This window comes from Diospyros lotus, chromosome 14 (genome assembly GCF_014633365.1).
Source record: "Diospyros lotus cultivar Yz01 chromosome 14, ASM1463336v1, whole genome shotgun sequence".
Classification (NCBI taxonomy): Eukaryota; Viridiplantae; Streptophyta; class Magnoliopsida; order Ericales; family Ebenaceae; genus Diospyros; species Diospyros lotus.
Window position 1 is genome coordinate 28,552,550 of NC_068351.1, and position 12,262 is coordinate 28,564,811.

Genomic DNA, 12,262 nt, shown 5'->3' on the forward strand with positions numbered 1-12,262 from the left:
CCCAATACTGGCCTGAAAGCTATTATTGTAGGCAAACTCCACTAGCGACAGATGGTCATCCCAGCTCCCATGGAAGTCCAATACACAAGCACAAAGCATGTCTTCCAAATTCCGTATGGTCCGCTCCGACTGCTCATCGGTCTGAGGGTGGAAGGCTGTACTAAAAGTCAACTGGTCCCCATAGCACTCTGCAACGCCTCCCAAAATCGTGAAGTGAACCGAGGGTGCTTGTCTGATACAATGCTAGCTGGGACTCCGTGCAGTCTCACTACCTCATCAATGTACAACTTGGCCAGTCGATGAATTGGATAGGTTTTCTTGACAGGTAAGAAGTGTGTTGATTTAGTCAATCGGTCGATAATCACCCATATCGAATCGAATCCCCGACTAGATCGTGGCAATGCCGAGATAAAATCCATAGCTATACGCTCCCATTTCCACTCCGGCACCGCTAAAGGTCGTAACAATCCCGCGGGCCTCTAGTGCTCAGCTTTGACTTGCTGGCACACTAAACATCGTGATACAAACTCTGCTACGCTCCTCTTCATGCCGCTCCACCAATATTGACGTCGTAAGCCCTGATACATCTTCTTCGCTCCAGGATGGATAGTATAGGGAGAACGATGAGCCTCCTCTAGGATCCTCTGCCTGATATCGTTGTCACTCGGCACACAAATCTGTCCACGAAACAATAGCAAGCCATCGTCCCTCTGGTTGTACCCTAATGGCCCAAATCTCTCCATATCAGCCATGATCTCGCCAAGCTCCACATGCTGTCGCTGTCGATCGCGAATCTAACCCTCTAGATCTGAATGGATACTCATGGCAGCACAATAGAGTGTAGGATTGTCTGGTGCCACTAAGATGGTAAGATCACTCATCTGCTCTAGTAAGAACCACTCTTGCACCATCATAGCTGCAATGGATGCTCCACGGCGACTCAAAGCGTCTGCAACCACATTAGCTTTACATGGGTGATAGAGGATCTCACAGTCATAATCTTTAAGCAGCTCTAACCAACGGCGTTGTCTCATATTGAGTTCCTTTTGTGAAAAGAGGTACTTAAGGTTCTTGTGATCAGTGTAAATCTAGACTCTCTTGCCATAAAGATAATGCCTCCAAATCTTCAGGGCAAATACTACAGTCGCCAACTCCAGATCACGTGTAGGGTAATTCTCTTCGTGCCTCTTCAACTGTCTGGATGCATAGGCATTCACTCGACCATCCTACATCAAAACGCACCCTAGCCCTGCATATGAGGCATCACTGTATATAGTAAATAACTCACCACTCCTGGGTATTGTCAGTAGTGGAGCCGAAGTCAAACGCCGCTTCAACTCCTGGAAGGATCTCTCACAAGACTCGTCTCAAATAAATCTAGCGCCTTTCCTTGTCAACTTCGTCATGGGTGATGCAAGTCGTGCAAAGCCTTCTATGAACCGTCGATAATACCCGGCAAGGCCAAGAAAACTCCGAATCTCTGTCACTGTCATTGGTCTCAGCCAATCCATCATGGCTCTGGTCTTCTTTGGATCTACTGAGATACCCTCATCTGAGACCACGTGTCCCAAGAATACAACTTGGGTTTGCCAAAACTCATATTTAGAAAAACTTGGCATACAACTGCTTCTCTCTGAGCTTTTGCAGAACAATGCTCAGATGCACCTCGTGTATCTCAGGGCTCGGTGAGTAGACTAAGATGTCGTCAATAAAAACTATGATAAAGGAATCCAGATATTCCTTGAACACCCTGTTCATCAGATCCATAAACACTGCAGGTGCATTGGTCAGCCCAAATGGCATGACAACAAACTCATAATGTCCGTAACGTGTACGAAATGCGGTCTTCGCAATATCCTCATCTCTGACCCGCACCTGATGATAACCTGACTGCAAATCTATCTTAGAAAACATCGATGCACCACGCAACTGATCCAGTAAATCATCCACACGGGGTAGGGGGTACTTATTCTTAATTGTTACCTGATTAAGCTATCGGTAATCGATACATAATCGCATAGACCCGTCTTTCTTACGCACAAATAATACTGGGGGGCCCCATGGTGATGTGCTTGGTCGAATAAAACCTCTATCCAAAAGGTCTTGCAACTGCACCTTAAGTTCCTTCAATTCATTAATAACCATGCGATAAGGAGTCTTGGAAATGGGCTACGTACCTGGTATCAGATTGACTGCAAAGTCAATCTCCCGGTGCGGTGGTAGTCCCGTCAACTCATTTGGGAAAACATCTGGAAAGTCTCGCACCACAGGATAGGCAGCCAACTCCTTATTCTCCTCAGCTATCATGGTCACAAATGTAAAATAGGCTTCACACCCATGTCGTATAAGCCTCTCGGCATGCATAACTGATATCATCGGCGTAGTCACCACTAGCTTCACACCTCGATATGTAACAACTGATCTCCTCGGGTATTCAAATGAAATCACCTTCCGACGACAATAAACTCGAGCACAGTGCCGTGAGAGCCAATCCATACCCAACAGTAAGTCAAAATCCTGGATCGCCAAAACAATAAGATCCCCCAAAAATACCTGGTCACGAATCCCTATCTCGCAATCCCTGGCCATCTCACTCCCCAACAATACCGTCCCTCCCGGTGTCGAAACAGACAAATCATATGGTAAGGGGTTACACGAGATCAGGATCTTATGCAACAGATGGGGTGCTATGAAAGAGTGGGTAGAACCTATATCAAATAAAGCATGTACATCGTGACCATGGAGAGAAAGTATACCTTGTATTGTGTCACTGCCCTCAGCTGCCTCGGCGGCTATAACCGCAAACGCCTTCTCTTGCATCTGTACCCTCTCTGTAGGCCCTAGGCACTGTGCTGCTGGTAGAGGTAATGGTGCTACTAGACCCTGCGCCCTAGGTGTAGACTGTCTTTGAGCTGGTCTGGGCCCCACTCTTCCAGTCCGTAGCCCTCTAATTTGTGCTGGCTAGGTACACACGTTTGCTTGATGGCCCTTTTATCCACAGCGAAAGAAAATGATATCCTGCCCTGTGGCTGGTGTAGCTGGTGAGGCCGATGTAGCCGGTCTAGGCCCCTGTGGACAGTTCTTTTCAAATGTCCTGGCTGACCACAGCGATAACACACGTCCCGACGTACATCCCGGCACTGCCCCTGGTGTCTTTGCCCTCACTGCCGACACAATGGAAACCCTGAACTCTTACTGCCCGCATCCCACTTTCTCTTCTTACTGTTGCTCCCTGCGCCCTTCATGACTAACTGGTCCGATCGAGCCTCCAATCGGTCTTGCTTCACTGCATGGGCCCGCTAGACTGCTGTAGGAAAGTCGGGTGCCTCGATACCAGCCATGGCATGGTGAATCTCTGGTCGCAACCCACTCTGAAACTTGTTGACTCTGCGAGACTCAGGGGTCACTAACTCTAGAGCATAACGAGATAACGCCATGAACTTGGTCTCGTACTGTGTGACCGTCTTGCTCCCCTACTGCAAGTCAATAAACTCGAACACCTTCTGCTCTCTGACCCAAGCAAGTACATAAGTCTCATTGAACGCCGCAACAAACTGTGCTTATGTCGGACCCTCATCACCATATCGTTGTCTGGTGGTCTCCCACCATCGCTCGGCGTCACCTCGCAACAGAAAGGTCCCCAGTCGAACCCTATGGGCCTCTACACAGCCTATAGATTGCAAATGCTTCTCCACTGCCAGTAGCCAATCCTCGGCCTCTGTCGCGTCGGCACCTCTACTAAACTCTGGTGAACGTAGCGCCATAAAATCTTTAAGCAATGCAGCACTGGAACTATCCCCTGCCCCCGGCATACCTGAATGTGATGCCTGGGCCGTAGCGGTCCTACCATCATGACTGTGCTCCTGATGTAACTGAGATGCTGCCAGTACATCCACAGCTCGTAAAATACCTGCCAATATCTCCTGCATGTCCGGAGGCCCTGGCTGTCCCTCATCCCCTGCACCTGTCGCTTGTACCTCAGGAGTAGGAACAAGGTGCCCTCTACCTCACGTCGGCTGTCAACCACGACCTCGTCTACGGCGTGCGTCCATGAGTCCTACATAACCAAGATTAATTAGAATGCATTTCAAAATTAAGAACACGACCTAATACTCTAACTCTACCTAACAGCCTTGGTGTACAATTACTTGTCCCCCAAATTCACTCAACGACGCTCTGATACCAACATTGTAAGCACCCTCGCCCGAATATCCCAACCATCCGATCTATCCAAATGAAAGTGCTTACATAAGGGAAGAGAAACAAACACAAGACAAAAATGCCCTAGCATGCATACATATAAAATACAACAGCGGAAGCAAAACGATATACAGGCATGCCCACGAGTACCCCGCTAGAACAGCGGTCACGGAGTATATAAATATATACAGACCTTGTGCCAACAAATAGGAGATACAAGGAACAACCTGGCACAGTAAAAAATAATAAACAAAAATCCTATCAAAATATCAGAGATCATGGGGGTAGCTAACTGTACACCCTACCGACACGGCTAGCTACTAGGTGGCACGGTCCTCGCCCTCAACTTTTGCTTTACCCTTACCTGGAATGATGGAAAGTAAGGTGAGTCGCAAGACTCAGCAAGTTATAAGAAAAGGAAGGCTATACAGTAAATAGAGGAGAAGGTCACTCCAAACACTGTCCCACACATACACACAAGTCATGAGACGCAACAATACAATAGTGCAGCATAATAAAAGTACATACCAGTCATTGGGGCCCACATAAGACACCCAGTGCCCAAGTCCCATACCAATCTGCCGCTACTTTGAAAGGCAACATAAATCTCCACAAACCTACGCGCGTTGCCCCGGGTCGGTACTCCCATCACCCGTGTCCCTGTCGGTACTCCCGACACCCGAGCCATAGGCTCCCTCGGAACGGTCCTCCCATTCGAGAACTAATAACTACCAGTAGCCATACAATGCACATAAAAATGTAATGGCGTAGTAAGCATTAATGTGATACACTGGCGCCCATACATCCAGGCATCAGGACATGCTCCGCCCACATAGTAAACCACATGCGATGCATATGCCCGTGCTGGATGCATCATAACCAAGCTAGGACGTCCGTGACCAAGTATAACCAAGTCATGAAAACCCCAACATTCAGCCCGTACCCATGTGCACACCAGAACATGCAACAAGAATAAAATGATACCAGTCATGCTATAATCACATAACGATAGAGCTAGTCAACAGTGATTGGCACCGGTCAACGGTCAGTGAATAGGAGAGACCAGCTGACGACCTAAAATAGACCGTACAACAGTCACTCCGTCATCGAACAGCCAATCCTTGCCCCCACTGCCCAACCACTCAAGCCTATGAAAAAATAAAATCCATAATAATACCCGATCAACTAAGAACCTAGCCCCGGTTGAGTACGGCATCATTCCCGCTGGCTCGGGGGTGGCACAAACCCCCGTAGGCAACCAACGAATAAAATTCTGGAAGCCAGTTTAATAAATCAAAATTTTAAAACAAACCATTTAAAATTCCATAATTAATTAACAGCCGAAACAAATGAAGGGAGGTCAAATAAATTGATAAAGAAAGAAACGTTGAGGAGGGCATAAAGAACTTGTCTTTACGAAGATATCCTTAGGTTTGGTTTGGCCTAACACGGTAAAAATTATACACACTGTAACACTCCAATAATTAGCCAAAATTAACAAAATTGGACTCTAAACGAAATTTCGACTGTACAGAATATTAATTACTAGCTTCTCTACATACCTGGCAGATTAAATCTTGAATTAAACTTGATTTAATCCAAAATTTCCCACCAAAATCTCCCAGTTTTTCTCCCGCGCGCACGCTGCTTTTCTCCCAAAATGTTTGCTATTTCTGCTGCAAAAGAAACACCCGAAATTGGGCTTAAATTGAAGCAAAACGAGCGGAGGAGGCGCGGCCACGTGGCAGCGCTGGAGCAGCCACTGGGGAGGCCACCGCCTCACTGAAATGGCGTTGTTTCGGACGCCTTTGGCTGACTAAAAATCAGCTAAAATCCAGCCCTCGCGTGCGCGCCCTTGCAGTTTTGAACCCGCGTCCGCTGCCTGGCCACCTCGCGAGCGACCGCTTGAGCCCGCACGCCACCTTCAACATATATACACCTTACATTATATTTAAGGTGACTTTTCGACCTTTTTTGAAATTCGCACCAACACCCTCCAACTTCCATTATTCACACACCCCCCCTTAATTAATTACACTAACGCCCGAAACTTTCAAAAATCACACAATTTAATTTATTTCAAAATTTTCCTTATTCCAGAAAATATTTTAAAATAAATAATTAATTATCCTAATTTCTTATTTCCTTAAAATCACATAATTTATTATTATTTATAACAACAAGTTATATTAATATTTCTTTTAAATTAAATTACCCCAATAACAAATAATTAAATTAAATTTTCATTTACGGGGCGTTACAATTGTCGTATTAGACTCATCATCAAACATGAATTGTATCCAAGAAGGATTAGTTAGTCTCCACAAAATACTTTGAAAAGAATAAAAGAAACACTAACAACCGCTAATAATGATCAACTCAAAATAAAATATAAAATTCCTATAGCACATATATATGTAATCAGGGAGTTTGTTTTGCCACATCATTCCTTTTAATTAAAAATCTAACTACTCCCATCATCTTAGGAACACCATTTTTACAACTCCTACACGGGCAGAGCTAGGGAAATTTTTCAGTGAGTTAAAATTTATTAAAAAAATAAATAAAGAATAATATAATAATATAAATATACTAAAAATTAACATAATTTATTCAGTACCTTACAATAGTTCTTTGTGAGGATTTGGAATTAGATTATCATAATTTATAATTTTAATTTATCAATTAATTTTTTTTTATATAACTAAAGTAGTTAGGTAAAAACCTAACGCAACATGAGTGAGAGTCTATTAAAAATTTTAGACTGGTGTTGGCCTCAATGAGTGGTGGGCCAAGGCAGTGGCCCCTCATTGGCTCCCCCCCTGCTCCTATAGTCGGTGCTTCTACACCCGATGAAAGTAATAGAAGATGGAATACAAATAAAAAATAAATCAATAATATTCAATTTTACATATCCCATTAAGACGAGATATATAAATTTATTAAAAGATATTTCCAGACATAAATCAATAATAATGAGAATGGAATGGACCCGCCAGTATGGAGTGATCCACCGGTCTCGGAAGCACGATTTTTTTATTTTGTGTGGCAATTTTTTTGTTATTTTCTTTTGTCCACTTTGCATCTAGTGCCTTACGCACGTCAGGATCCATCCACATTGCCTGATCTTCCGCTCTTTTAATTCGATGCATATGGCTCCTAAAACTTTGTCTACCCGACTTATTCCATGTGAGTCATATGTAATCATTCTCCTCGGGTTGTTAGAAATACGTCTTCTACATTAAGTTAAGAAACACACACATATATATATATATATTTAAGAATTTAAATACAAATTTATACTAATAAAGAATTATAATTTGACTTATGCTAAATTCTTTAAGCCACATCTTCCGTATTATTTCTGGCATCTCATCCCAATGAATCCACAGTTCAGTGTATCATGCTTTCCAAATCTTTGCTTATTTGCTTGGTGGGCCACTCTTAGGGATAAAATTGTCCAACACAAAAGATATATATATATATATTAATTTGAATGTATAATAATTGCAAGTAATAAATTCAAAATAATAAATATGATACTCACTGATTACACTATTCATCGCAAGATAAGCGTTTTCAACCATCTCCTCGACTAATGCCAATCGGTTCAATTGGAATAGGCTCAGAGTGTTGTACAGAAGCAGATGATGAATTGAGTTCTTGCAGTGTTAGCATGAATGTGTATGAGGCAGGTCTGTCTGGCATATGAAAAGTTCCCCCGATATATTGGCCACTCGGTGGTACAGCATCTGGTGGGTAGGAAGCGGGTGGAACACCATAATAACCCCATATCATCGTGGTTCCAGGATATGGAAACTGATGAGCCATGGGAGTAAAAGGTTGTGGGGGTGCTTACTGGAGATTGAATTGTGTGGAAGGGACAACAGGTGTGGAGTCGAGGGAAAAATATTACAAATCAGAATTGACATCTGGTGAATGTATGGTCCTATAAGATGTTCTACTTCTACCTCTTCCCCTACCCAAATGTATTGAATGTTCCGACATCTATTTCAATAATTATATATATGAAAAACAAAAATATATAAACATCAAGATTATCACACTAAAAATACACTTACACAAGGTCATCACACTTAAATACTTATGTAAATTTTTATTCCTTTAATACTTAAACAATTATTAAAATTTTTATTTTTTACATTTTTATTTTATTTTGATTGAGTTATTAAAAACATTATGATTAAAATAGTGTATCTAATTTATTTTCTATGTTAGTTGTAAATGTCTCATGTTGAAATTTTATTTTTTATTTTTAGTGTTTGATTTTAAATAAAAATATTAAAATCCATTACAGTGTGTTATTTCATTTTATAACAACAAATTATATTTTTTCATTAATAGTATCTTTATTTTTAATATTGCATTCCTTATATATTTGAGTTTAAATATTTATCTAATTTATTTCTGATGTTATTTTTAATTTTTAGTGTTTTATTTTAAATAAAAATCATAAAATTTATACCTTTTTAATTTTTAAAATAATTATCTAATTTATTTCCTATGTTAGTTTTAAATATTTGAATTCAAATTTTATTTATTATTTTTAATGTTTTATGTTAAACAGATTTTTTTTTAATTTTTTAATTTGTATATTTTATTTTATGACAATAAAATATATGTTTTCTTAAATATTATGTTTATTTTTAGTATTTTATTTTCTACATAATTTATTTAAGACTACAGTATTTTTAATTAAAAATCTGTTTTAAATAAAAAAAATAAACGTTATTTATTAATACAATTACATAACAAAATAAAAAAAGAATTAATTTATAAACAATTAATAAAGTTCACATTTTAATTTATAAACAATAAAAAATAATATAAACAATTAAACTAAAACTAAACTAATTAATATAAAATAATCATTAAACTCAACTAACATAAAATAAAATAAACTAATACAAAATAAAACAACTATTAAACTAAACTAACACAAAATAACTACAACTAAACTAACACAAAACAATTAAAACTAAAACTAAAACTAAATAACACAAAATAATTACCTCAATGACTTAAAGAATGACGACGATGGCACTAAAGACAGTAACAATGTTAAGAGGTAGCAGTCGCAGATAACAGAGAACCAAAGAGGAAGAGAAAACTGTGAGAGAGAAGGGGGAAAAATGGTGTGAGAAGGGGGAGGGAGGGGCAAAGGGCGTTCGGGAGTGGGGAAGGAGGGGGGATCTTAAGGAGAAAATAGCGACGAGATTACCCAGTCCCATCGTTGTTTTGCGACGGGACTGGTCAGTGAAGGGTCCCGTCACAGTTCAGCGACGGGCTGAGCATCCTGTCGCTGTTTTGCAACAGGACGCTTGATCCCGTCGCAAAACAGTGACGGGAGATCGTATCTGTCGCTATTTTGAGACGAGATAAGCCATCATGTTGCAATTTTGTAACGTAAATTTTAACTCGTCACTAAAACATTTTAGTGACAGATTTCCATCACTAAACCTGTCACAAATTAGTGATGGGTGGGTCCTCGTCACAAAACCCATCACTAATTTACAATTTTCTCATAGTGGCATTTATATCTTTAACACTCACAACTTCAAAAAATCGTTCTCTAACAAATCCATCACCATCAACATATTTCAAAATAATAGTCATTTGTTCTTTATGTGATTCATCAACTGCTTTATCAATAAGAATGCAAAATCTAGCATCTCCAATTTCTTCACGAATTTTATGTCACACACAATCAACAATAATTTTTAATATCTTTTTTCTGAATACGTGGTGATGTGTACTTGGCATTTTTAGCTGCATTTTCTAGAACAATATCATCAATTTCTTTGTTTGCTTTTCCATACAATTTGATTAATTTAATATAATTCCCATGATTAGTAGACTCAAGAGACTCATCACGACCTCTAAATGCACAATCTTGTAATGCTAACCACTTCACACTCTCTATAGAGGTCTTTAAAAGCAAATTAACAATTTTGTTTATTTTCTTTTTCAGTCTGTTTGTGTATCCTTCTCTCAATAGATTGATTTGGATTTCTTAAGTTTTCCCATTTTTTTTGTTGCAATATAATGTAGTGAATTATCATCTCCTTCATGTTTTTTCAGCAGACAATCTTTTCAATTAATTCTCTTCCAATTTTTGAACCCCTTGACAGTGAATGTTTCAGGTTGTGATGTATTACTTTCAAATAAATAACAGGGAAAACAAAATGCACTTTCTTTCTTCATAGAAAACTCAAGCCATGGATGTTGTGTGAACCAAGTGAATTGAAATCGATGATTTTGAGCTCCAAATTTTACATGAGGATACTCATAAATTGTAACACCCCCTCTCCTAGAACTGCCCGAGAAGAGGTGCTACTGGGGATAATAAAATAAACTAACTGATAACTGAATTCTAATACCAATACTGTATATATCAATTAATTGTAATAAAACTCTGAGTCAACAAAAACTGAAATCATAATTGCATCTAAGGGAAATTCCCTAAACTGGAAAATAAAATGAACCTAAACTGATCAAGCACTAACTAATAAACTAACAACTCCCAGACATCTTTGGTCTTGAGCAGCTCCACGTACACACACTACTGGACACTGTTGCTAGGCCCCACATCTGGTACTCCCCAACTAGGACCTGGAATGGTGAAGAGTACAATGTGAGCTACAAAGCTCAGCAAGTAATAAACTGGAAAGAATAACTGAAGCTGAATCGAAGAGTATCGATACTGATAAAAATACTTACTGAACTTGTACTGAGAGATATAATAATCACTGGATGGCATTTATAAGATGTAATGCACATAAGCTGTAAACTAAATGCAGGTATGCAACTTTGGCCCATAGGCCCACATAACTGTAACACATACCTGACTGATCTGAGTCCTGCAAACATAAAAACTGTAAGTACATACTTTGGGCAATATGCCCCTAGCTCCCTGGTCGACATCAGGCGAGCAACTCATAACTGAGATATAATTGTACTGATACTAGTGGGATCCCCGCGGACAAGCCGCCTGGCGCGCATAATGCAATGCTCATATAAATGCTGGCACACGATATGTAGTGCTCCACATAAGTCATGCTCAATGCTCACACAATGTGTATGCACATAATCTCACAAAATAATGCTGACCATGTCATAATGAACTGCTAAACATGGTATATGATTTTTACTAGAAATATTGAGATTCAAATATTCTGAAATTTCTAAGTATAGGCATGGCATATTGGATTTTACGATATCTTGGCATAAAAATTCAATATTTGAATAATTGAATATTCATATTAAATTTAAAACTTGAATCAAGAATTTATTGGAAGCTATTTGGATGCCATTTGATACTATTTGGATGATTGAGAAAGTCTAAGGAAGCAATTTGAATGAAAAGGCAGCCATTTGAATGAAAGAAAAGGATTTCAGCAAGCTCATTCGAATGGCAGAAAACTCATTCGAATGACAGAGACTCATTCGAATGACAGAGGGCTCATTCGAATGATAGATGATATTCAAAGGCTATTCGGATCTGATCTGGGACTCATTCGAATGACTCTCAAATTCATTCGAATGAATTTTGAAAATTTCCAACATTTGAACTGGCAAAAAGTGACTCATTCGAATGCAACAGTAACTTTATTCGAATCAATTTGAAGATCATTCGAATGACAAGAAGGCTCATTCGAATGCTAAGCTATACAAAGCAACAACTTACTCACATCTTCAAGGGCTCATTCGAATGACAACAAGGCTCATTCGAATGATAGTCTAAAAATCTCAAAAATTCATACGAATGATACGATATCTCAGGACTCATTCGAATGACAAGGAACTCATTCGAATGACTGATACATTATAAGGGAAAAACATTACGATAACACTGAAACTTATTCGGATGCTTTGAAACTTATTCGAATGACACAAGACTTATTCGAATGACTGGTATCTTATTAGATATAAAGCTTACGATAACAGAAATCATAACTTGAATCAAAACTTAGCTTCACTACACCATTCCAAAAGAAATCTTGGGAGAACAATCCCAATTGATATATAAACAACTTGAGGG

At 39.5% G+C, this 12,262-nt stretch overlaps 1 protein-coding gene across 1 annotated transcript; it reads right to left on the reverse strand.

Annotated features, from left to right (window-relative positions):
* Positions 1-1,602: 1,602 nt before the first annotated feature.
* Positions 1,603-2,376, reverse strand: LOC127790988 (uncharacterized). Its single transcript, XM_052320724.1, has 2 exons — positions 2,178-2,376; positions 1,603-1,772 (listed from the first exon to the last, which is right to left on the reverse strand). The coding sequence occupies exons 1-2, from the start codon at positions 2,374-2,376 to the stop codon at positions 1,603-1,605; spliced, it is 369 nt and encodes a 122-aa protein (XP_052176684.1).
* Between the last annotated feature and the right edge of the window lie 9,886 nt (positions 2,377-12,262).